The sequence below is a fragment of the Malania oleifera genome, chromosome 3 (assembly GCF_029873635.1).
Source record: "Malania oleifera isolate guangnan ecotype guangnan chromosome 3, ASM2987363v1, whole genome shotgun sequence".
NCBI lineage: Eukaryota > Viridiplantae > Streptophyta > Magnoliopsida > Santalales > Ximeniaceae > Malania > Malania oleifera.
The window spans coordinates 109,879,476-109,906,445 of NC_080419.1; the positions used below are offsets into that span (position 1 = coordinate 109,879,476).

General features: G+C 36.9%; 1 protein-coding gene across 1 annotated transcript; it reads right to left on the bottom strand.

Moving 5' to 3' along the window:
• Positions 1 to 25: 25 nt before the first annotated feature.
• On the bottom strand, positions 26 to 26,362 carry LOC131152317 (pentatricopeptide repeat-containing protein At5g24830). The gene is made up of 6 exons (XM_058104141.1): positions 26,100 to 26,362; positions 25,846 to 25,997; positions 24,494 to 24,688; positions 22,010 to 23,590; positions 1,066 to 1,351; positions 26 to 989 (listed from the first exon to the last, which is right to left on the bottom strand). The coding sequence occupies exons 1-4, from the start codon at positions 26,253 to 26,255 to the stop codon at positions 22,171 to 22,173; spliced, it is 1,923 nt and encodes a 640-aa protein (XP_057960124.1). The 5' UTR covers positions 26,256 to 26,362; the 3' UTR covers positions 26 to 989; positions 1,066 to 1,351; positions 22,010 to 22,170.
• Between the last annotated feature and the right edge of the window lie 608 nt (positions 26,363 to 26,970).

The following is a 26,970-nucleotide window of genomic DNA, read 5'->3' on the forward strand; positions in this document are numbered from 1 at the left end:
ACCACATTGGTCAAACAACTTACAATGGCTCATAGTAAGCTTTAGAAACATTAAAAAATGATTAAATTAATTTGTAAATACAAACAAAAAAACAGTCGAACATTAAGAAAATGACTAAAAAAATTAAACACCATATATATGATGCCTAGCATATATACTTCTTCATCAGCCAAACTGCGCGCCAATGCTTGTATATGTTTTCCAATTGCAAATATTCATTGGCAAAATTTTGGGCCATTCTGGGAAGCAATCAATGCCGATTTGTTTATCCAATGCATCAATGACCCGTCCCACTAAAACCACCACATTTTCTGACCTTTGTTGACAGTGGGGAAGAATGTCTAGATTTGATCCATATGAATTTGGCATCTAAAGGTACCAACTACTAGTTTGCATCCTGAAAAAACTCAAACATTCCCGCAAGATAGAAAACAATATCCCGACAATGAATACTTTCTGTTTAAACAGAATCCCAGCCAAAATGCCTGTATGTAGGTAGATGACTTAGCTGAGGACAACGCATCTCAGCGGGGATGCCGAGGTGTGAATTCTGTTCAACAGCCTTCAAATCACCTGATGCAGGACATGGGCAGACTCCTGCCTCTGCATTTCTCACAGGCGGTGAGCAAGAGAGGGGGGGGGGGGGGGCATGTCATTGAAAAAAATAAAACAAAAACAAAATCTCCACCAAATATCTCAGCTTGGCCAATGGATTGCAAATAATTGTCATCGATGATTCACGATATACTCCCAAGAGTTCTTGTTACAGCAGCAGGATCCATTGCAAATAATTGTCCTCCATGATTCACAATATTCCCTCAAGAGTTCTTATTACGGAAGTAGCAGCAGCAGCAGCCCTGGGACCCAGATTGGCCACAATCTTAGCGGCACTTGTGGACATTTTCTTATTCCGCGCACAACCAGTCGATTCTTGATATCAACTAAAAGTTCCAAAGCTCAACAAGTTCTGTGACCTCATCCACAAGAACCTGCAATTCGCACCTAGATGTCAATCTAGCATCCAAATATGGAAAGCTATAAACAATGTCCTGTAACTGTAATTACCCTTTCTTGTTTCCGTGTCAATATGAGATTGTAGACCAAGCCAAGTAGAGAACCAAATGACTCACAAAATTTCGAGCACCGGAGTGAGTATGCCGTAATCCAAGCCAATATGGAATAGCTTGATATATTTACACTCCCTCAATTTACTCCCCAGTTATTCCACCAGCCCAAACATTCATTAGACAAGTCTTACCAACTGTTGAATCCAACCAGAGTAACAATCATAATAATTCACCAATGTCCCGGCGCTAACATTGACTGACTGCAATAATTGCTGATTTAGTTCCTGCAGGGAAGAGTCAAAAATCACTCACTAAAAAGATTTCTATCATGACCTGGTCAATATTGCTAAGCAATGGGATAATAGAGTTCGAGCCTTGAATTTAGATTTGTATGGAGTCTAGGAAAACTCAGTACAATTTTTATAGTGCTTTGTCCAAATCCAGACCCAAGCTTTGAACTTCATACTCGGACAGCGTGAAAAAATTTAATCACTAGATCCAGCTCCCCGTCCCCAAGGTTTGGTAATTACAGAGAAATATGAGATCATTATGACTTCAAAAAAAAAAAAACTATTGACTGTAAATCCCAATTTAAGAAAAACACATAGAAGTAAGACATGCTTCAGCATTCACATTTTATGAGTATAGCAGTATAGCTCCTTGAATTGTTCCAATATGTGAATTTGTAGAATGGGTTGTTAAACTTGTTTTATTTTTTATATTACAAACACACATGCATGCATCTATTTATGTATGTATGAACCATGCATGCATACAAACATATGTAGATTCATGAATCTATGCGTGCACGTCCAAGTACAACTTTTATTGTGTCATTCATGCATGTTGGATACAGAGAACTGGATACAGAGAATTATAAGATCATTATGACTTTACTTCTTGTCTAACACAATTTAAAATATAAAATTAAGAATAAAAAAAAAACAATTGACCATAAATCAATACGTATGTGAATTTTTGTGGAATCAGATGTTAAACTGTCTTTAAAAAAAAAAAATAAGAGTTAAACATGCCTTTGCATTTTCACATTTTATGAGGATACTGATATGGCTACTTGAATTGTTCCAGTATGTGAATTTGTGGAATCATGTGTTGAACTGGATTTACATTTTATGTTACACACACACATGCATATGTATGCATATGTGCATACATAAATAGACACATAAATCTGAGTGTGTGCGCGTGGGCACATGTATGCATTTATGCAGTAATTTGCATGCAGCTTTACTTCATGACAAATCTAGCGATTTTCAATCGGCTTCTGATTGGTTCATATATTTCACATATCATGGAAACATATTATTGGAGCTTTTATTAAGCCGATATTTGATCACCAGAATAGTGTGTTGTAAACACCCATTTGTTTCCAGGCACTAATGGGACAAAGAATTCGCAAATCTAGAATTTCTGTAATGCAATAAAATAACTGTATGGAAAATGCTCTAAGAAATACCCAAAAAAAAAAAAAAGTAAAAGCCCTATACAATATGCTTCACTCCTTTCAGTACTTGAGAGGGCAAAGAGAAAGAATCTCGATTGAGAGTTTAGACTCCAGTTGCCATTTTCTGCCCTAGATAAATTCTAAGTTGCTGCCTTTTGTGTAAAAGACTATTCAACAGTGTGTGTTTTTTTTTCAATTATTTTTTATAGAATTAACAGCAGGTTTTATTAAATAGCTGTCAAATGTCTGGAGTGGGTTGGATTGGATGGTGATGTTGCACTACAGACGGCACTACAGAGCACAGGGACATGGTTGGGGGCAGAAAATCCAAGTTTGTTAATTTTCATCAGCAGGGCTGGAGATGATGCCAGAAAGGCCTGGCCAGGCTGCCAGGCACAGGATGGATACAAGGGTTGAAAATTCTTTAAGCAAGGTTAAATTGGATGCTGTGTGTGAATTAGGATGGTGGATGATGCGGTGTCACGAGAGCCTAGTCACAGAAAAGGAAGGAGGCAAGGGACAGAGGATACAAGTTTAGCAGTTAAGTAGAATATATGCGATAGAAAATTGGCAATATGATGCAAGAGGCTAAGTAAAGGGAAGACACTAAGTTTGATCTGAAAAGCTTCTACTCTACAAACAAAACCGTAAGTTAGGCCATACATGTTGGTATTTTGTGTAAAGGTATTTCAAAAGCCTTTACTACCCTCCTCTAATGGTCGTTTAAATGTTTAATTTTTTTTTTCCACTTGATCAAATCCGAGATCTTTGCATAGATTAATCCCTATAATAATCGCTTTCAATTCAGTCATATTATTGGTTCCATAACCTAGTAATGAGGAAAAAGCTGTTTTGAATAATCCTCTTTCATCTCTTATCACGCTTCCATCACCACAATTACGTGGGTTACCTCTACAGCTTCCATCCACATTCAACTTAACCCAACCTATCCCAGGTTTACACCATCTAACTACACAAGGAAGACGAACCCTCACATTTTTACTTAAATATCCAAAGCATGAAGGACTGCAATATCCGTGCAAGAAGCAGGTGCACATTTAGTTAACTTGTTCGAAATGGATCTCAACTAATATTTAATATCAAGTCCCAACGTTATCACCGAATCATGAATTGATTGCATCCTGACTCTCCAAAGTCTCCAAATGATGAGACTAAGTATGAGACCTACCAAAATGCCTAACTATGAGGCCCGTCTTGCACAACTAAACCAAAAATTAACTCTGGCTTTCCATGTATTCGTTGCCATACAACTAACACCCAACGCCACTGCTGCTTGTTTCCATACCTCCTGAGCAAAAGATCCCATGCAAAACAAATGGTCTAGAGATTCAATCTTGGCATTTGAGCAACAATCACACCAAGAGGCCATCTGAACACCTACTTCTTGAATACGAGTATCAATCGGATGACAAGCGAACCAAGACTTCCACATACAAATTGATAACCATTTTGGCAACATAGGATACCAGATCCATTTTGAAACTAAGATTTCCTCTTTACGTTCCCTTATAATTTCCCAAGCACTTTCGTGGTAAATTTCCCATCTATTGAAGGTTCCCAAATTACTGTATTTGGACCCTTCTTGCAAGAAATAGCAGAATTCATTACTTCCTCAGCCTGTTCTTCACCCAATAGATCCACTAATAAATCAACATTCCACTCATCTCTGTCCCAACAATCTCGTGTTCGAAACTTATGGTTTCTGATTTCCTGAACCTTAGCACAAAGGGAACAAGAGGCTAACCATCGATCAAACCAGAAAGAGGCCGACCCTTCTTTAATTTGAACACGAACATGCTCTAATACTTCAGGTATCACACGAGCAATCGATCTACAAAATCTAGTTCCTTTATCTGGCTTCATTTAGTTTTATTAATCATTATAAAATAGTATTGACTGTTGATCATTTTTGCAATAATTTTTTGACCCTTTTTGTGATAGTTTTAAAATCAATTGTTTATATATATATAACAACAACGACAACAACAAAACCAAGCCCTAAATCCCACTAGATGGGGTCGGCTATATGAATCTTTTTCCGCTAATTTATGCGATCATGGACCATTTTTTTGACAGATTCAGAGATATTAAATCCTTACTCACTATCTTCTCCCAAGTTATTTTAGGTCTACCCCTATCCCTTCTACTGCCCCCCACAGTAACTAACTCACTCTTCCTCACTGGCACACTATGTGGCCAACATTGCAAGTGTTCATACTATCTAAATCATCCCTCCCTTCTCTTATCTTCTATAGGAGCTACACCTAACTTTCCGCGAATATGTTCATTCCTTAATTTATCTTTCAATGTTATACCATTCATCCATCTAAGCATTCTCATCTCGACAATTTTTAATTTTTGTATGTTTATATATATATACACACGTATATCTCGAGAGATAAAGATATATAAGATCACAACTACTCTATCTGAAAAATTCTCTTATTTCTGATCTGATCGTCATCTCTTTCATTTGGTTATTATTGAAATATATCTATCCGGATTAACCAAGTCGTACCATTCTTGTCTCTCAATTGGTGAGTGCACACCAATCGGAATGGCTGTTGTATCCTAGAAGTAGACGCCAACGAGCCTTCTGCACCATATTGGGGGGCAAAATCTTCCCCAAGGGAGATAAGTTTCTCAATTTTATTTTTTGCATCCTGTTTCCATATTCATTTTTCCAACAATCTCAGGGAAGATTTAAAAAAAATATAGGGTGATCATATGGATGCTACACTGCTCACTATCAAGGTTTTTTTCCTAACATGTTTAAAATTGAGACGATTAGTGACATTTTTAAATTGTGAAATTATTTTAATTGTTAATGTATGTTTTGGGGCGTTGTCTATATTTTGTGTTTGTTCTCCAGTGATTTCAAGGGGTTCCATCGATGCTTGTAGCATCATTTCTTTTGTTACATCGCTGGTTCTCTTAATTGAGCCGATTCAAGTAATATTGGAATATGTTGATAAAAGCTTCTTTTGTCTATTGCTGCAACTGATGCATTCCCCGCCACCCACAACCATTATGGGTTAGAGTTCAATCACAAGTGTATGAGGTGGAAGGCATTTTCATTGACTTTTCCTTTATACAAATTTATCATTTTAAGATAAATATTCTATTGCAATATTACTCCTCATATAGTTTGAAAGTTTACTTTGGGTAGTATAGATAAGTCCTTTTTTTCCCTACTGAGGTAGGTTATTTTGGTATGTTCATGAGAAGCAAGGTGAACGATCTTGGTCAAAATTTCAAAGATTGGCTAATCTATGATGGCATTGGAAAGTTAAAAAATAGAATTAATTGTAAAGAAATGCTGAAAGCATTGGTTGACCAGTAAACTACTTTATTTTTAACCTAATACAAAAGCAATTTCATTAATATTATTTTTATTATTTAACAGTGATGCATGATGATTGATAAGTCTTGGAAATTATTATTTACTATATGAAGGAGTGTTAAGTCTTGGAAATTATCCAGACAAATTATTAAAGCTTGGTCTACCATGGAGTCTGATTATATTGACTTAAAGATGGCAGGAACTGAAATTGAGTGGCCAAGAAATTTCTTAGTAAATATCCCTTTATTGATGAAACCAGTTCCATTTATGTCAATGCATTGTGTTTGTGAAGTTGCAATAGATCATACAAAGAATAAAATTTATAATAAGAAAACATGCATATGCACCTAAGACATGATGCTGTCAAGTAGCTTGAGTGAGGGATTTCCCTACATATGTGAGCTTAAGGATGAATTTAGTATATCCTCAAGACTAAACTACTAGGCAGAAAGCTAGTGTGTGATTCATTGGAGGGGAATGGGGCTTATGCCTATAACCGGAAGATCAAAGGTGATGGTAACCCAACCTATGTGATTGGAAATCCCATGAAGTAGGTTCATATGGGTAACAAAAGTAGGTTGTCTTCGTATACACTATCATTGAAAAAAAAAAAAAAAAAAAAGGCAGCCCAGTGCACAATGCTCCCACATATGCAGGGTCCGGGGAAGAGGCGGACCACAATGGATCTATAGTACGCAGCCTTACCTTGTATTTTTGCAAGAGGCTGTTTCCACGCCTCGAACCTATGACATCTAGGTCACACGGCAACAACCTTATCATTGTGCCTGAGCTCCCCTTCTTCATATACACTATCATTGAACTTATAAATATTCATTCCTATGCTGAGGGTAGTGTAAGACTACAATGTGTGATGTTGAGCACTTGTTCTTAATGAATTCTGTTGCCTTTATGGGTGATGTGCATAATTGCAGTGCATTGTACCTATATAAGTGTGGAGTGGGGCAGCTCCTATATAATCTGAGGCAAGATTGTTAAAGCACTCATGAAATCTAGGTGAGACACATGGCCTATTCGCGCCAATCCGTGTTGAACAGCTAAGCATAAGATTGTAATGGGGATGGTAAGCTTGTTCGACTTACAATAGGAATTACGATTCATAAGACTTAATGTTTCACCATATTTTTGTGGGGTACATGACTTTTCTTCCTAGTTTGGTTCATAGCCCAAAAGGCACTAGATATGATACATTACATTACATTCTAGTTGGTTAATCCAGATCTTCTTTATTCTTTTGAAATAGAGAGGGATTATTGGTATTTTGTGTAAAGGTATTTCAAAAGCCTTTACTACACTTCTCTAACGGTCGTTTAAAGAAGAAGATGCCATAGAATCCACAAGTGCAGCAAAGCAGACTTCCCCTTCTGAGATTAGCAGCTCTTTTTGTTTGAATGTCCATCTGATATCAAAATCCGATTAGAGACCAGGCACAATAGACAGCAGGCATATCTCTTAGTTCTCTGCTGCTATTGAATCTGCCGTTCTTGTTCAATAATCCACTGCAAATGAATCTATAGAGGCGCTTATGGCAAAGAAGGGCTCTCTCTTTCCTAAAAGAGGAATAAGCGCTCTTGGAGCTAGGCTTCCCCTTAGCTTAGTTCTTGGGGCATTAAAAGATGAGTTAGAAGGATTCGCAGGCGATACAGAGATTTTCATGTCCATAGTAGCTTGACTCTAAGTCTGCATCCACCCATAGGACAAGACTAAAGGGCTTTTTTGTTTTTTTGGCTGAAGCCTTGGACCAAAGGATTGGCTTGACTGCAATTAAGAACAGGAAACCAATGCCACTGAGGTTTCTATCAAAGGAAGGATTGCTCAAGCCATCTTGGGTTCTGTACATTGGGATAGTAGTGGACGATTAGGGAAATTTCTCTCCAACCTCAAATGAAGTCCTTTTCTCCCAGATATAAAAGGTTTTAGGTCTCTTGCTGGTTGTGACTCTTTGTCTTGGCCTTTATTGCATCTTTATCTTCCCTTAGGGACTAGGGTCTAGAGGGTAATCCTTTTAACTGCTGTGTTTTGGGACCTATTGCTCAAGAGAATGCAGAGGAAATTAGAAGGTTGGAACTAATTTAGAGTTTGGGGGTGGAATTACTCAAATTAGCGCCTCCCTTTCTAATAACCCCATTTATCTTTTATCCCTTTTTTAATTCCCATGAGATTGGCGAGGACTTTGGAAAGAATTATGAGAGATTTCCTTTGGTCTGGTTCTAGGGAAAATAAGATGGATCACCTTGTTAGCTGGGATGTTACATATGAGGGGGAACTGGGGCCTAGTAATGTAGCATCTAAAAACGTCTCTTTTTAATTGAAACTGGTTATGGAGGTTTCCCTTAGAGGTTAATTCCCTATGGCACAAGACTATTAAAAGTATGGAGTACAGAGAAATGGATGGGACACTGAAGTGGCAATGTTTCCCACACAAGTCCCAAAAAGTTTGTTCCTTATCTATTCTTTCCTCATACATTTTAAAGTGGGTAATGATATTAGAATTTGTCTTTGGGAGCATATTTGGGTGGGAGAGATTCTGTTGGAGCTGTTGGTGCTCCATTTTTTAGACTATCCACGTTCCTATTGCACAGATTTCAACTTTTCCTTTTTAAAGAAGGATTCTCTTTCATGGGATTTCCGTTTTTTCAGTAATCTCAAATCAAAGAGATTCTGTTGGAGCTCTTGGTGCTCCATCTTTTTAGACTATCTATATTCCTATTGCAACCAATTTCAACTTATTTATTGGGTGTGCCTCATTCTTTTGTTCCTACTGTTAAGGCTTGATATACATTATTGGCCCACAACCTAACTAAAGTTTTTGGGTAAAATGGTAATTTAACATGGTATCAAAGCCAGATTACCAAGAGTTCCTAGGTTCTAGTTTTGTTGGTCATGCTTATTATGTGGTATTTAAAAATTACAGTATTCCCTCTAATGGGTGTTATTTATCATTAGTTTATCTCTCCAAATGTTGTCAGGCTGCACGTGCTGGGGAGTGTTAAGGCTTGATATACATTGTTGGCCCACAATATAATAGCTTAAACTTTTAGGTGAAGTGGTAATCTAACACCTACTATGTGGAGCAATGCTCAGCTTTGGATTGGGAGTTCTTCGGGGTCTTTATCTTTTAAGCCTTTCTTTATTCATATTCTAAAACCTTGAAGTCCTAGGTCTTTTCCCTTTGAATAAAAATGTTTTCCAAGCGAAGATTCCTTTTAAGATTCAGGCTTTCATCTGCACTTTGCTTCTCAATAGGATTAAATTCTAATGACTTGCTTTAAATAGGGAGACCTTATAAGGACCATAGTTACTGCATCCCTCCCGTGGGACCACAACAAGATCGAACATACCAGTTCAAGGATCGATGGCATCCTAGATCAATGGTGGTCGAGATCCAAATCGCAAAAATATTCAACATGCAAAACTATGCAACATTTCAAAGTCAATTGTGAGAAAAATAGCAAATTGAGTTGTGCTTGAACCTTGAATGGTAGAACTGTAGAACAGAGAGATGAAATAGCTGCTACAAAATTGCGGCCAACCCTATGATGGTGAGAAAAGAGGGTCTCCTGCTGCTGCAAAGCCTATGACACTAAGAGAAGAGGGCTCCAGTTTCCTGCTGCAATAGTGGATGGATTCCATTCGAATGTGAGAGAGAGAGAGAGAGAGAGAGAGAGAGAGAAAGAGAGAGAGAGTGATGATTTAGAGACAAAGAGATTTACCACCCACCCAAGAGAGTTGTTTTGAGTGAGCGAGGGATTTAAACACCCACCCCACCCCCCACCCCCTCAAACTCTCTCTCTTTTGTTGTTTATTACTAGTGGAAAGGAATGCCCAGCATTCACCACTCAATTATCTTTGAAAATTGTACAACCGATACTAATGAATTTTATTTTTCTTAATATTAACTACTAATGAATTTTATTTTTCTTAATATTAACTTTTTTTATTTAAAGAGTCCAACAAATTTATTCATTCAGTAGTATAATATTTTATTATTAAAAAATTACAATTAATTTACATTAAAAGAAATAAATCAATTTACTAATTGATTTTTTAATTTATATAATTTAATCAAGATTAATAGTGGCATAATTATGTTTCGGTAATTGAATTTTGTAAAAATAAAATTAAAATTAAAATGAGTAAAAAAAATTGTAATTATTAGTTTAATACATATTTTTTTTCTCAAATATGAAAAATAATGATAAAAAGTAAATAAATCAAAACCTACCATGATCCGAAATAAGTGTATCATGACCCAAAATGGCATACCAACTAAGCCTGCCACCCCGAGAATCGCGTACCTCTTAACTAGCATACCCTGTTCCCTAACCCATACCGCAACCTGGACGCATTGAATTCCAGGTAACTATGATAAGGACCTTAACCCAGATGTGTGCATGACGTGCAGATTTGTGCTTTGTATGCCATTATTTGGACTAATTGAAACAAAAGGAACGCAAGAATTTTCAAGGATCAGAAGACTCCTGCGAACTTGCTTCAGGATAAAGTTACTTTTCTTGCTTTTTTTCTGGGCTCATTCTTTTGGGATTTTTGGGGGTAAAGCTGTATGACCCTCAAAAGGATTGTAAGGCAGAGGTATTGTAATTATTTGTTTTAGCAGAATATTCCTTATTCTCCATCTATTGTACTGTTTTTTAGTGAATTTTGTTATCTAAAAAAATTAGGCAGAGGTTGATAACATTCAGCTCGCTATGTAGTATGTAAGGGCAGACTCACTCGGTTGCTATTTCAGATTGGAAGTGTGCATGCACTTGGAGAAGAATCCATTCAACAAAACATAATAAGATGACTTATTTCTTTTTACTATCTATTTTGTCATTTGACACTCTTTATCTTCAACTTCCCATTATTTTTTCATTTTTGTGATTGAATACAACAATCAGGATTGCATACCATTGCAATCCATCCAAGACATGCGAAGTAACAATCCTGATTCAAGGCGGAGTATACAAGTAAATATGGTACAATCTACCATTTTTCTTATCTTGAATAGCCTTAGATCCTAAAACTTTCTCTGAAGAATGAAGTGAATCCCTATCTTTTTTTTCTTTCTAACTCCTACGCTTTTTTCAATAGAAAAAGAAGAGAACAATGACCACAGGAAAGAATGCACAAAGAGGAGAATAATACATCCTCCTATGGAAAAAAGAAACCATAAAAGAATAGACAACAATCAAAATAAACCTGCCTTCCAATATTGCTGAAGATCCAAAAATGACACCCCTTAAAACAGCCTGCTGCAAATGACCAGAAAGAAGTCCAAAAAACCAAACCATCTCCACTCTTCCCAAGTGTAAAAGATATATTTAATAAATCCTCCACCAAACCGGACTAACACAATTCCCACTAAAAACATTGAACAACTTAGTCCAAATCTCCCAAGCAAAAGAGCATTGCAACAATAGATGCGATGCGGATTCTGCGCCTCTCACAACATGAGAAACAAGCATCCAGAGATAACACCATCAAAGACCTCATTAATATTAGAGAAGATTTCTAGCTTTCTAGATAGAACAATGAGAGGAAAGGACTCACAAGGTTTGAATCAAATGCTCAAAGAAAGATTTACAAGAACAGACTCCTGAAGAATCCAAATCCCATAACCAATTGTCTCTCCCACTTGGACGATGACATCAAAAGTCTTATCTTTTCTTCCACCTCCCTATCATTTAGAACCTACAAAAAATGACAATCCACAAGGTAGTAGACCCATTTGAAGTAAGAAAGAAAGCAATGACATTATTATGCGCTAAGAAGGGACAATATAAACAAGGAAAAGAAATGAAAAGCTCATAATTCCCCAGCCAAGGGTCTTCCTAAACATAAATCCGAGACCAATTGCCCACAACATATTTGATATATGGATAAACAAAGAATAGATCTGTGCAATACACTTTTTTTTATTAAAAAGGAAGAAAAATATTACATAGAGAATGAGAAATTACAACCTAGACAAGGACAGGAACCCCTTCCAAAAAAATTGAGAAAAAGAGCCAAGAAAACGCCTCTTTAAACACTTTCCATCATAATTGACCGAGCCCTTCAAATTAGCTACTTCTCCGTTGCCCTTTCTCATCTTACCTTACCACCATCGAGACGAACTTCATTTCCTCTAGGATTAGACAGTCAGAAACCCATCTTATCCACCAATTGTTGTGCTTCTAAATCCTTCACAAAAAATCTCCTCCATAGTAGTAGGCAGAATTCCATCCTTACATCGTAGCTTATCTATCATACATACCACCATATCCTCAAAATCAGGAATCCCTACCTTCTACGGAGATGAAGGCACATACGATACAAAGCCAAGTAAATTAGAAGAGTTGGAACCATATCCATATTGTTCCCAATTTCATTGAAAAGCAACTTCATGTCACAGTCAAACTCATTAAGGACTTCACTGTCATTATCGGAGAGATCCCCCATTTCTTCTTCTCCTTACCTTTCCCTCTTGCTGGCAATAGCCCTTTGAGCATTTGAATCTTCCACAATACATAAATTTCCTTCTATACCTCTCTAAAACTTTGGTGATATTCTACCAAATACCCTTCTCAAATCTTTCCCACATTTCCACACCCACTTGAACCGCCTTCCGAGTATAAACCTTTGGCCCCTAAACTTATAAGATTACCTTCTCATACCAAAAGATCCCACACCCCCACCCCCACAGGAACCATCATTTTTCCCTTTAATTTTGTTAACACCACCTTCTAGGTCCTTAATAATAGCCCCCTACTCAATAGCCAACACTGGAGACTCATTTGTATTTCTCACTTACGTGCAAAGTTGCTCTGATCGACTTTTGTCCTTTAAACTTAGCCAGACTGGAATCTCTTCCCAGTCAAGAGAAAGTAGCCACCCACACTTTCTCCATCGATGAACCAAAAAATAGGAGGTGGGCTTGCTTTAGAGAAAGAGAAGACTGAAGAGTCCACAGGCTGCTGATTAAAAATAATAATAATAAATAATAAAAGAGATTTGTGCCTGAGCTATCAAATCCAAACTGCTAAGCCTGAGATAAATGGACCAGATGTGGATTAGTTTTTTGGGCCTGAGACGAAGGCCCATTCCTATATGCTGGATCTGATATAAGACTGCCAAAAGCTGGCCCAGATTTAGTGTAAAATTAATAATACTCGGCCCAGCCATTCCAAACCCACACCATTCCCCTTGGGTTCCCACATCCCCATTCTTCACACAAGCCAGCCCATTCCACTCCACACAACCATCCTTCAAAGAAACCCTAGTGGCATTTAGATGCACAGCACTACTGCAGAATTTACAGTTGAGGATGCACAAAGAGGCATCGCAACGTGCATCACACCCCCACACTGATAGCAAACCTTGATGCTTCCTGCTATTACCACCTTGCTCCACAAGCGATTAGTGTTCTGTAGCCCCTCATCAATAACAGGAACCATTGCACCAAATGTCTTGGCCATCGCATGAAACTCCAGCACAAATCCATGCCATCCATTTCCTTTAGATCCTCCGGGACAAAGGATGCACAACGAGGCATCACAACGTGCATCACACCCCCACACTGATAGCAAACCTTGTTGCTTCCTGTTATTACCACCTTGCTCCACAAGCGATTAGTGTTCTGTAGCCCCTCATCAATAACAGGAACCATTGCACCAAATTTCTTGGCCATCGCATGAAACTCCAGCACAAATCCTTGCCATCCATTTCCTTTAGATCCTCCAGGACAACCAAATATTGCTTACCACGCCAACCCAACACTAACTCCAAGAATTTTTCCACTGTTGTTGATCAAAACGCCAACCAGTACATGATACTACCAATTCAAATGCTCCAGAAACCCCTACTAAACCTTCCAAACACCAACGACAAGCCCTCCAGGAATCACTTCATCAATGACAAAGACAATCTCAGCCATCAATCACAGTATGGTACTGATCCAATACAAAGAGAAACTTGCCCTTTCCCACTCTATCCAGCCTCAGATCGAAGGTTTTCTCTTCTGTTTGGATTGAACAACTGCGATTCTCTTCTTTCATGACCAACAGCTGCCATAGTGACACACTAAACCAGGAAGGAGAGAGGGAGAGAGGTTGCAAAGGGAGAAAGGACATGTTTTGATATATGAAAACTTACACATTTGCTTATGAAGAAAAAATAAAACCTGATATGAGCAATACACTTCCAAGGACTCCCCAGAACATCTTAATGCCAAACTAGCATCCTACCCATTAGCCTGCAAGCCTTTTGGCCAAAGAGAGTTCTCCTCAAAGGGGAACCACCATACTCACTTCCACAATAAGGCAGTGTTTTTTACACCAATTTTCCAAGACCCCCACCTGCCTCCACCTTAGATCTAAACAGAAGCTCCCAACTAACTAGGTGGTCTCTCTTCTCCCCTACCCCCAACCAAAGGAATCTTTCATTGCTTCCTCAATTTAATAAAGAGAAATGCTAGAAAAACAAGCCTAAACAAGGGTGATACAACCACCTAGAGACAAAACAAAGTTCTATTATAACCATCCAAACGCTTCAAAACCCTCTCCATCACTGAATCCCAAAACCCACATACTTAGCATTACCCCCAAAAGAACTCATGAATAAGTCAAGGGCAGCCACTCTCGGTACCACACCCAAAAGACTAATTCCAAAGATCCAACATTACTGAGACTACTATGTCCTAAATTTATTTTCAAGAATGGAACCACCTCAAAAAGCAGGGGTAAAGCTGCGTATACTATGACAACCCCCCCCCCCCCCCCCCCAAACCCTTGCAAGGCAAGGAAAACATTGTGGCCCAAGGGTGTCCTTTTTTAATGGAACCACCTCAACAAGTTGGAGAATTGTGAAAGCATTCAAAAGACCATCTATGATAACAAAAGAAAAATATAGTATCATAAGATGAGATTGTGAAACACAGCATACCCTCACACCCCCCCCCCCAACCCCAAAAAAGAAAAAAATAAAAAGATCCCTCTCGCATTACCTCGGTCAACCACACTATCTAACAGTCTACTCAAAGTATAAATACATGGACAACAAAAAAGGAGATAGAGGGTCCCCTTGGTTAACACCTCCTCAAAGCCCAAAACCACTCAAGTTCACCATTGATAATGATTTGAGTAGAAAGCATTTGACAAACACTCCCTCATCCAACCCTGGCACCTCTCCCCGAAACCCTTTATAGCAAAGATCTTGTCCAAGAAATTCCAGCTAACCTAACAATAAGCCTTTTCAAAATCCAATTTAAATATAATACCTTACTTTTTCATCCTATGAACATCCTCTACTCCATTTGCCACCAAATAGCATCCACAGTCTATCTTCCCCCAATAAAAGCACTTTGGGCCTAAGATATAGTGTCCCCTTTACTCAGCCTATCTGCAAGCACTTTTGCAACAATTTTATACACACTAGTAACCAAAATGAAAGAAAAAAAAAATATAGAATCCCATTTAGGCACTAAAGTGATGACAGTAGAACAAATAATTTTTCCTAAGAATCCATTAAAGTAAATAACATTAAAAATCTTCATCAAATCAGCCTAATCACAACCCAGCAATCCTGAAAGAAAGCTATAGTAAATCCATCCCTGGCTTTATCCCTTTCCAAATCAAACACTATATTCCTAACTTCATTCTCCTCAAAAGGCCTCTTCAACCACCTTACCTATTTCCGCTGCAAGCCCCCAATCATAGGCCTACTCTCATCCTCCTTGGAGAGTAAAATTGGAAAGGAATTCCAAAGTCTAATTTGCAATCAATCAAATGTCAGAAGAAACTACTCCCCTCAACTCCAATTCCCTAACCATACTTCCTCTCATTTTACCATCAACCAGCCTTTGAAAAAAATTTAGTATTACAATCACCCTCTCTAACCCATTCAAAGTTAACATTCTCCTCATTTCCCTAGATAGCACCTCCTCTAACTCAGTTTTCAACAAAACCTGCTTTGCCACCTCCAACTACATTTATACTCCTTCCTCTTTTCTATCGAACAAATCAATCTCATAAAAAAATAAAAATAAAAATGCTAGCCTTCTTAACCCTATTGTCTCCAAAGGCTTCAACATTCCACATTTTCAGTATATCTTTTAAATGTTTTAAGTTTTTTATGAACTTAAACCTTCTTAACCTCTTACAAACACCTCAACCCAAGTATTCTTAACCAAAGAATGGAGAGACTTATGATCCAACCACATGTTTTCGAACCCAAATGGGATAGGGGCCCACCTAACCTTGCTTGATTCTAATAAAATAGGGAGATAGTCCAACAACTGATCTACACAAGGTAACTTGACAAGACTAGGAAAATCATCCTCTCAATCACTACAAAACAAAACAAGAATAGATCTAACGAGTACAACTAATCTCTCTCTATAATAGACCAAGGAAAAAATGCATCATTCCAATGGAAGATCCCTCAACTCACACTCCCCAATGAGCCTATAAAAACTCAGCATACTTAAGGTAGTCCTCCCACCCCCCACCCCTTCGCATTTCTTCTCCCCAAAAATCTCACCAAATTAAAATCACCCTTCACAATCCACTTCGGATAACAAAAATCAAACAGCGCCATATAACTCATACCAAATTTAGTTTCTTAAAGGAAAACAATATCAGGAGAATTTCTAGACAAAACTTCCTTAGTTAGCCTTCTCTTCCCAGCATCCCCAAGATCACTCACATTCCAAGTTTCCAAGTAATTATCTTCATAGTTTAATTACTTTTCCCCTCATACCTCAACCACCCCCCCCCCCCCCCCAACAAAAAAAAATAATAGTAATAATAAAAATAATTAACATCAATTACTAGCTTATCTAATTCTTTTCCAACTCTCTTCCCCCCACCCCCCATAGGTTTTTGAAATGCTCTTCCCCTAAAAGACTAACTTTATACCCATTCCCTCTAAAATAGCATGCAGGTCAGGGTTCCCTCTCACCCGCCCCGCGGGGGGGGAAGAAACAAATGGACAAACAGCTAAGACTCCTCCCTCATTAAATTCCTCCCTTTCGCATGCAGAAATATCAGCAAACATAGGCTTTATTGGAAAAGGCAGAATACCTGGTTGAGAATTAGAGTTCGCTGGATCTCCTTTTCAAAGCTACCTGACAATTTCTAAAATTGGATCAATCTCATTGAAACATCATTCACAAACAGTAACAATAGCTGAAGTCTCCTCCTCAATTAGACTATCTACTTGGTCAGCATCTTTCTTCAAATGGAAAAAACCAACCTGTGCTGTCTCCCTGTTCCTTCTGTCCAGACAAATCACACTCCTCCAAAACCACCTGACAATCTGTAAACTTCTCCATTTTATTCCAAGAAGATGAAGAAGACTCAAACTCATTGTCTATCCCATTTTCTCTTATCATCTGATCTACCAATAAATCCCTAACTCACAAGACTCTCTACATCCTAATCTGACTATGGAGATAATCTATCCCTCATCTACTCCTCTTCCTCACTATGTTAATTAGAGATGGTCAATGCGGCCTTCCATGCAGAGATTGCTTGCTTCCTTCACAGGGATTAAGATCTCTAAATCATGGTGTAGACTGTGAATCAGAACGAAACACTTCCCCTTGTTTTGTTGATTCAAGCGGAGATGGCTCTTGAACATTTTGAAGCTTTTCATGAGCTGCCATATGTGTAAGAGCTCATGACCTCTGCACCTCCCTTCTCAATTTTTAAGATAATTACGCCTCTTGGGCTCTAAAGCACATGCAATGAATTGCCGAACCATTCCCTAGTTCAGGCCCTGTTTCACCTGGGCTTATAAGTCCTGCTGCTGGAAGCTCCTTAATTATTCATGGTTGGGCTGACAAATCAGCTTGTGGTTGGGCATGGGCTGATTCTGTCATTTGTTTTTCAACAGCCTATGTATTAGATGCCATTCAGTGTAAAGAAAAAGGAGCCCATAGAGGTCAGCCCAAAATAATTGAGCCCAATTCTATTATAACTGCTTGTTTTTAAGTGTAAAATCTGCCCCTATATCCAAGATCCTCATGAACACAAACTTCATTGCCTGGATAAAATCCCTTTTTATTTGGAATCAAATCCTTGCAATCACATTTCCTGACTATGCTGAAGACTGTCGCATTCTTCACCGGAAAATAAGTAAGACCTGTTTCATTCCTAATTCTGCTGGATAGTTTGCTTACTGCACCAGGAATTTCTGAAGAGCATCAACTTAGCATGTGTTTGAAAACCCCTTGCAACTCTCTGATTCATTCTCTTCATGGATCCTTTGAACATTTGAACAGCAAAGCACAAATGCATCTTCCTTCTTTTTGTTTTCTTCCCTGATTGCAGAAATTTTCTCCATGGTCGTAAGAAACAACCACATCCGGAAGCTTCTTTCCCTTTAGGAAAATAAACGGAAATAGTCCAGCCCTCTGCTCTTAATCACTCCAGGCACAGAAATCTTCCCCAATATTTTGCAAGCAACTTCAGGCAACAGAATCCTCCTTCAAACCCTTAGAAACAGTCCCCAGATCCCATATATAAACCACAACGACATACTACCAGAATGAAACGAGTTAAAACCAATTGAAAATTAAACAAAATTAATTTAACAAAAATTCTGTAATTCAAACTAATCCCCAACTCAATTTATCAAAATTAAACACCTTTCCATCATCTTTAAAAGAATGATAATAACCCATATTAAATCACCAAGAACAGAGGTGACTGGATCTCACCAGATCACCCTCAAGAATCCACATCCAAGTTGACGATCAGTCACCGTGAGAGAGAGAGAGAGAGAGAGAGAGAGAATTTAGTCATCATGTTAGATCATGGTTTTGCAAGATTGCACCAAATACCTATCATTTTTTAACCTAGGTCTAATAGAACAGGGTTTGCAAGAAGTGGCCAACAAACTGGAAAGCACCGCTGGTCCACTACATGGAGTCAGCTAAATTAACTGTTTTTTCAAAATTCAGCCGGACTCAGGACAACATCCTTGAAAAGCCGAAAATGCAGCAAAACCGTATCTTCTAGAACTCCAAGACTAATAGAATAGGGTTCCAAGATTAGTTTCCATCAATAATGCTATCAGTACCACTACAAGGAGTTGGCTATATGAATCTTTTCTTCAAATTTGGCTTCACCCAGGACAGCATTCCTTCAAACTTCAAAGTTGGAGGCCATCAAATTCTTCTTTGGTACCTCAATTCAGGTTCTTTTTGAAGTATACCCTCCTCCCTCCTATTGCCTCGAACATCAATCAAATCACTGATCCTGAATCGTGGTGTCCTGTCTACCCTATTTCACAAATGCCCAACATCTAAAGCACCCTTCCCTTATCTAATATTCTAAAAGTGCTACTCCTCACTGCGAATTCATTTACTATGTTATCTTTTAAAAGTCGAACCTTTCATCCATCTTAACATTCTCATTTTAGCTACACATCTTCTTTGCATTGTCTTTATAGTTGCTCAACGCTCTTATATTTATGACATAGCTTGTGTATATAGCCATTTCTATAAAATTTTCCAAGTAATTTTTAGATCAATCTCTAAAATTTCCTTTTAATTTTAGGGAGACGTCACTGCTGTCTGAAAATATATAAATAGACCCTCCAATCATGAAAGGTATGTAAACTCTGCCTCTCACAACTATACGTTTCTGTCTGACTAAGCACTGGCGGTTCTAAGTAGAAGAACTCCAGCAGCCACTTTCTTTGATCTCACAGCAGGACTGGGTTTGTCAGAAGATTTCCATCAAGTTTACAGCACTGGACAACTTAGCACCATCCATACCCTATATGGAAGGAGGTAAATCATGGCTGATACACATTCAAAAGATCCTAACCAAGGAACCCTCAGATGCTTACATGGATATAGCTCTATCTCTGTTATCAAGAAATTGAGTAGATTCATTTGATGGTACAGCTTTATCTCCAGTAATATTCTGACTTTAACTTTCAATAACTAATGACTGTAAATCATTTTAACGCATCAAAATTATGTTTCAATATCTTCATGAATATTCCCTTATTTTTTGAACCCTACCATGATTATCAGCGTTGATATTTTATTCATTGCCCAAGACACTACTTTTAAAAAGTGTCAACAAAAAATTTACTACAGGATAGAACTGGCAATTTTTCCCCTAAGGAAGGAGTAATGTTAAGGCTTGAGGTATATTCTTGTCCCACAACCTAATAGCTTAAGCTTCTAGGTAAACTGGTAAAGTGGTAACGTAACATGGTATCAGAGCCATTGTTGCCAAGAGGTCCTGGGTTCTAGTCTTGTTTCCCACGTTTAAAGTAAGTTTATTTAAAAAAAAGAGTTATGTGCTCCCAATATGGGTGTTATTCATTGCGTGTTTATCACTCCACGTGCAATCAGACTGCATGCGCAGAGGAGTGTTAAGGCCTGATATACATTGTTGGCCCACAACCTAACAGCTTAATCTTTTAGGTGAAGTGGTAAACTAACAAGTTAGAACTTTTGTGCACCATATAAAATGCAACTTGTAACCCATTCTTAGTAGGTAATCAAGACACTTTCCCAAAATACAATGTCTTGGCTAATGGTAGAAAAACATCACCATGTTTATCCAATAAGAACTGTGAGTTCAACAAATACCACCCCAAGAGGAAACAAAAACTGCAACCAAATCCCAGGAATGCTCAATTTTGCAGTAACTAACGAGTAGCAAGCAAATAATCATATTTATATTATAACTCTATCCAGTGTCCATTAATATTGATTATAAAATTCTATCTATTACTGATTTATGGAATCTTTCAAAACCAATATAATCTGATAAACACGTCATTGATTCACTATGGCAACAGATGAGCTAAGAAACAAGTTCATGCCCAAATGGCAAAAAGTTCTTATCCATAGTTCCCTGTACAAACACAAAATGAAAAGCAAACCACACAGAATGGTGAAAAAATTTTATCTACTCAGCCCAAGGACAAAACCTACCCAAAAAGAAAATGGTGCAATCAAAAGGCACCTTAGGGGCTGTTTGTTACCATTCTGTTTTCTGTTTTCGTGTCGTAAAATGAAGAAATGAATTATCAACACATTTGTTTATGTTTCCAATTTTCTATTTGTATTGTCAGTTTAGCCACTCTTAGCATCCAGAATAGACATTTGTGGATTAAATCATTCATTCTATAAAAAAAAATTAATAAAAACTAAAATAAAGTAACAGTGTGAATTTAAAATATAATCAAAAAAATATCCACAAATTTTTAAAAATTGAAAAAAATAATATCCAAAATTTTATTTTTGCCATTTCAATTGTCACGTACAATAGAATTTTCTTAGATCACTAAAAAGTCAGTTTAAAGTATAATAAGTAAATAAAATAATTATAATTTACTTCTATTTTTATTATAATATTTTATAATTTGTATTCTTTTGCATTTTCATTATTTTAATCATATTTTTCAATTGTTACTTGATCCGAGGGCAAAAATGAACATGAATTCAATTAGGTTTCTAATTTATTTAGTTTTGGAAATAAATTATAAAAAAACTATAGTGATACCAAACGGCCCTTACTTTGTGACTAAAGACACTTAATTTCAAGCCAACAAGTAATGATAAAATACTATACCAAACAAGGCTCTCAGTTTTATATCCTTGGGGTACATACTAAAAATTTTCAACAAGTTGAACACTAAAAATTAAAATTTTTAGAATCATATAAAAAAGTCTGAAGGGGAGCTTAGGCGCAACGATAAGGTTGTCGCTATGAGACCTGGAGGTCACGGGTTTGAGGCGTGGAAACAGCCTCTGGAAAAAATGCAAGGTAAGGCTGCGTGCTATAGACCCATTATGGTCCGCCCCTTCCCCGGACCCCGCATATGTGGGAGCTTTGTGCACCAGGCTGCCCATTTCCTTTTCTTTTTTTTTAATCTTATGCAAAAATCTCACAATCATTTTCCATCTCACCCTAGCATTAGCACTAAAAGCAGCACGGTATTCAAACAGAAATTTGCGACCAAAATTTTCTCAATACTATGTTTTCTATTAGATACCAAGTCACAAAATGGCAGATATAATACTGGGAACCTTTCAGCAGAACGAGAAGAATACAGGAAAAAAGAAATGGTAAAAAGACATACCTATGACATTTCATATGTAGCTTGACAAATTCCATCATGCCATTAGAAGATAGTTGCCACTATTGCAGAGATGGCTCGAATTTGGGCACACAAATTGCACATGGCAACCATAGCAGGATATTGTTTGTCAGAAGTTGTTATTCTGATGTGCCAATGCTTAATCATTTCTCCCTTGTTAACCATTGTTGATAAAGGTCAAAAGCCCTATCCGGCTCTCTCATTTTGCAGTAATTTATAAGCACTTGAAATGGAACGTGATCTATAGGTAAACCAGATCTCTGTATTTTGGCAAAAAGAACTTCTGCCTCTTTCAAGTTGCCTTTCATACAATAACCTCTAATTAGTTCTGTGTAAGTTATTATGTCGGGATCATAACCCCTTCTCAGCATTTCATGATGTAGTTGGAGTGCAAAACCGATGTTTCCTTTATTGCAAGCAGCACCTATCAACATATTATAACTGATGACATCTGGAGAGATACCATTTAAGAGCATTTCTGCTTTTAGGGAATGAGCATCATAAATACATCCAGCTTTCACTTGTGCATGAATTAATGCATTATAAGTGTATACATTTGGCAGAACACCAAATGCCACCATTTGATCTTTAACAGAGAAGGCCTTATTAACATCTCCACATCTCCCATAACCATCAATCACAACATTCCATATCAAAACCTCAGGCACCATTGACTTCTCTAGCATTAGAAGAAGAAGCTCATAAGCTCTATTAACACCTCCATGAATACATAGGCCATGAATAATCAATTTATATGAAATGTGGTCTGGAGCAACTCCCATTCTTGACATAACACCAAGGGTATAACAAGCTTCATCATACTTTCCTTCTTTACAAAGGGCACTTATGAGAGTATTATAAGTGAAAACATCCGGAAGTATACCTCTTTTAAACATGTCACAGGAGTATCCATACGCAAGGTTCATGTCTTGGCTCAAACAAAATCCATGGACAAGGACATTATATGCAACCACATCTATTTGGGTAACCTTTTGAAATATCTTATCCCAAAGACCAAGACCATTAACAATATCACCATTCTTAAAACAACCATCCATAAGTATAGTTGAGGTAATTAAATCTGATGTTTCCTGGTCATGATTATCATTTAGTATTTCTCCAAGAAGCTTCCTAGCATCCTCCAAAAGGCCTTTCTCGCAAAGTGCATGCACAAGTATGTTACAAGTAACTCGGTTTGGCCTAATGCCGCTACTAGCCATACTGGAAAAAAGATACAGAGCTTTATCCACATTATCAATAAGGCAATAACCTTTGATAAAAGTGTTATAGGTAGCACAATTAGGTGGGGGGCCAATTTCTAACATTTCTCTAATAAGCCAGTCTGCCTTCTCCAAGTCACCTCTTTTGCAAAGTCCATTTACAATGTAATTGTGAGTAAGAACATCAGGAATAACATTTTTATGTATCATTTTGTTCCGAAGCCATAAAGCTGATTGCAACTTTCCTTCCAAACACAAGTTCCTGATTGTAAATACATGACCACTGTAATCAGATCTAAAAGTGTAATCCTTGAGACCTAACTTTGCCAGTGACATGCTGTCCCTGAAGAATTCAAGAGATACATCATATTCAGGTATGCAGATTGTAAATTACTTAGACTGAGATAATATATTCAATCCCTTCAATAAAGAAAAACAAGCACCGAAATCATGCCAACCAGAGAAAATCAAGAAATTCAATAATAGAGATTTAGAGAAATCATTTGGGATCTCATAAACTGTGGAAGGGGCTGAGAAAAAGCGAAAGCAGCAACAATGAACAATTACTTTCATGTGCACTTATTAAAAAAAAATCAAATAACTTCCATGTGCAGTCTTATGCAAACAAAAACATAATTGAAACTCAATTAAATTTGATAGATTTGGAAAAAAAATTAGTGTTCACTCCTCAATGGTGTTTGAAAGAACTTTTATGTATTCAAGTAGCTGAAATGACCAATCAGAACTCTAAACAAGAAAATGGCTATCCAATCTTTAAGTTGCCGCAATTCAGCAAATCAATGCACAAATGCTCTAATTATAATTATATATCAAAAAAATAAGTTAGAGAGAGAGGGAATCCAGTACTATCTTAATATTGTATGGCAAACTAACAAGTTGGCATCTCAAGAATTGGTGACATTTGTTGAAGGAACGAAGCTGTAAAAGATTTTACAACTCGGTAAATAATTTATCTGCGCAGCTTCCCTAAATTATTTCTGATGTAGATGGAAAAAGTGCACCTCTCTTGACAGCTTGGCTGCAAAGAAATTATCTAATACATCTGGTGCACATGCACGCTTCAGCAGAAAAATAACACATACACACACGCACACACACACACACACAGCAGGAAAAAAATACAAATTTCAAGTATCTAGTTGAGATTAAGTTTCATTTATTTCTTTCAACATCTAAACAATTCTTCAAATGTTCATGTAAAAAACGATGAATATTAAAAGCTGACCTCATTATTTTCAAACGTTCCAAACTGTCTTTCAACATTGCATCCAATACATTGAAAACTTCAAGAGAATCTCCTTTATTATCATAGTCCTTCTTTTGTGAAAGCCAATCTTGTGTTCTTATTTGATATTCATCACCAACAGACACGATAATATCTTTGAGAACAGAATGCAGTACTTCATCATGCCTTGATGTCCTACACCAAACATTTAAAAAAAATAAAAAAGGAGTAGCCTGATAAGGTCCATAAAATAAGGAATGCAGTATAGGTATAAGTTATCACAGGTCAAGTTCATTAAAACTGTAACATGATTTGAGACAAATACAAAATATAACCATCCTGCACAACATTCATGCAAAAGTAAACATGTAAAAATTGGTGGAGATCATGCAGTGATATGGCAGAATTTGAAAAGGTTTGCAAAAAGACAACTATCAAACAATTTACACACTTTTCAAATAACTAGTACTGGCTGCATGTCAAATCTTTCACCACAATAGAGATATATGACTTGTTCATCATGCACATGGCGATCCAGCTTCTTAATTTGAAAATTATTTACCAGGACAATTGCACTTTTTACATTCGAAAGGCCAATCCACGATATTATTAAATTTCTCAACAATTATTCATCAAACAAGTGAAGCCTTAATGAGATTGATAAAAACCTTCAACAAAATCTCTGCTAATATCATTACAAATAGCAACAGAAACACCAGATTAGACATATTAAAGGCCCATGTTGTAGATAAATTCCCAGAGCACATACTTCCAAAACCACAACTCAACATAACAACTCCTGAATATGATATCCAAGTTCAAGCCTATTAATACCCAGGTGATAAAAAGTGGGTAGTAATTGTATGGATCTGGGGTAGGTATAGGGACTAGTCTAGGAAAAAAATATATGTATTACAGGTTTACAACTATTTCAATACCTTTCTACCTTCATGCATACATTTACAAGCACACAGACCGCCTGAATTTCCCAACATCCATTTCAATGCCAAGAAAATGCAAAAGAAGTTTTTCTTTTGAAATGGTTTTCTGGAATGGAAAGCTCAACACGGTTGAGCTAAGCAGTGAACAAAGTTCAGTCCCAGTAGAGATTTTACATTAACTGAGTCTCAAATAATGAAAATATACAACTCAACACTGTTTGGATTGCTCAGATAACATTTTGGAAATACACCAGTTTCTGAAAGCAAAAAAGTGTGTTTATTTTAGCACTTGGAAACAGAAAAGGCACTCACAAAATGCCAATCAAACAAACCCCAGTCTCTTACAATCCATCTTTCACTTCCTCAGCAACCACATATCTCTAGAACAACTAAAGAAAGGGGGGGAGTTACCTTTGATGCAGATCGACGTAGGGCTTGCAGGGGCACATGTTGCTAAACAAGTGAGAAATGCTGTCCTTGATGAGTTCGAGGGCTTGTATACCGTTGCTGAACAACCGAAGAAAAATGTGGGAAGAATCTTGAAAGGCAGTTGACAGATGGAGCTTCGCGAATCAAATCAAGAGATAATCAAACCAATGAAATGTAACAAATAAACTCATATAAAAAAAAATTTTTAAAAATGAAGAAGATTTTTCTTAACTCACCGCCATTAAACGAAGCTCTCCCCTACTCCAATGTTCTAGAACATGAAAAATCTTCAGTTGTCTCCTCTCCCCCCCACCCCCTGCTTCTCCTTCTTTGTCCGTGTTCAGAAGGTTAGAGTACGTGTGTTTCTTCTTCTTCTTCTTCTTCTTCTTCATCTTCTTTCATCTATTTTGCTTAAACACTCAGAAAAAAGCTGTGGAGTTTTTTCCAATTTTAATATTTTTTATTATAAATTATTTAAAATAATTCGAGCTAAAATTGATGCTTCTCAAAAATTACTGATCCATCTAGGGTTTAATAAGCCAAAAAAGCTATATAGGTAAAAAACGTTACTCTATATATTTCTTATTAAAATATGCTAAACGGACCAATGATTTTTACATGTGCTATGGCATTTTAGTCAAAATTTCTTTGTAACTTCAAATATTGAAAATTTCAATTAATTTTATATCACATTGAAAATTTAAACAACATGAGATTAATGACTTATGTACATAATTGTATGTAAGATTTAAAAATTAAATTTTTACACATGCTTATCAAATTTGTTCATGAAAAAATCATACTAATAGACTCTTCATTCATATAGAAATCAAAATATTAATTAGTATATTTTTTTTGTTTTTTCAAGTTTTCCATCCTTAGAGGTAGTCTATGCAAGTAATGTTTTAATAACCCTTAAGCTAATGTTTTATATTCACATTTTTTAAAAAAGTTTTGCACATAATGCTTTAGTAATCCCTAAAGCTAATGTTTATATTCACGTTTATTGTAAATGAATTCACCCATTGATGACACCTATGATTAGTTCCTTGTTGGGTAAGTCTATAAATTTTTTATTATTCGATTAGAAATTTGGGTTTTTGTTAG

Excerpts from the sequence above, each read along its gene's own strand:
- LOC131152317 (XM_058104141.1), bottom strand. The coding sequence starts at position 26,255 with ATGAAGAAGAAGAAGAAGAAGAAGAAGAAACACACGTACTCTAACCTT. Across the intron at positions 25,998-26,099 it reads GAGAGCTTCGTTTAATGGCG|CTCCATCTGTCAACTGCCTT; the intron begins GTGAGTTAAGAA and ends TGATTCGCGAAG. Across the intron at positions 23,591-24,493 it reads GAACGTTTGAAAATAATGAG|GGACAGCATGTCACTGGCAA; the intron begins GTCAGCTTTTAA and ends TGAATTCTTCAG.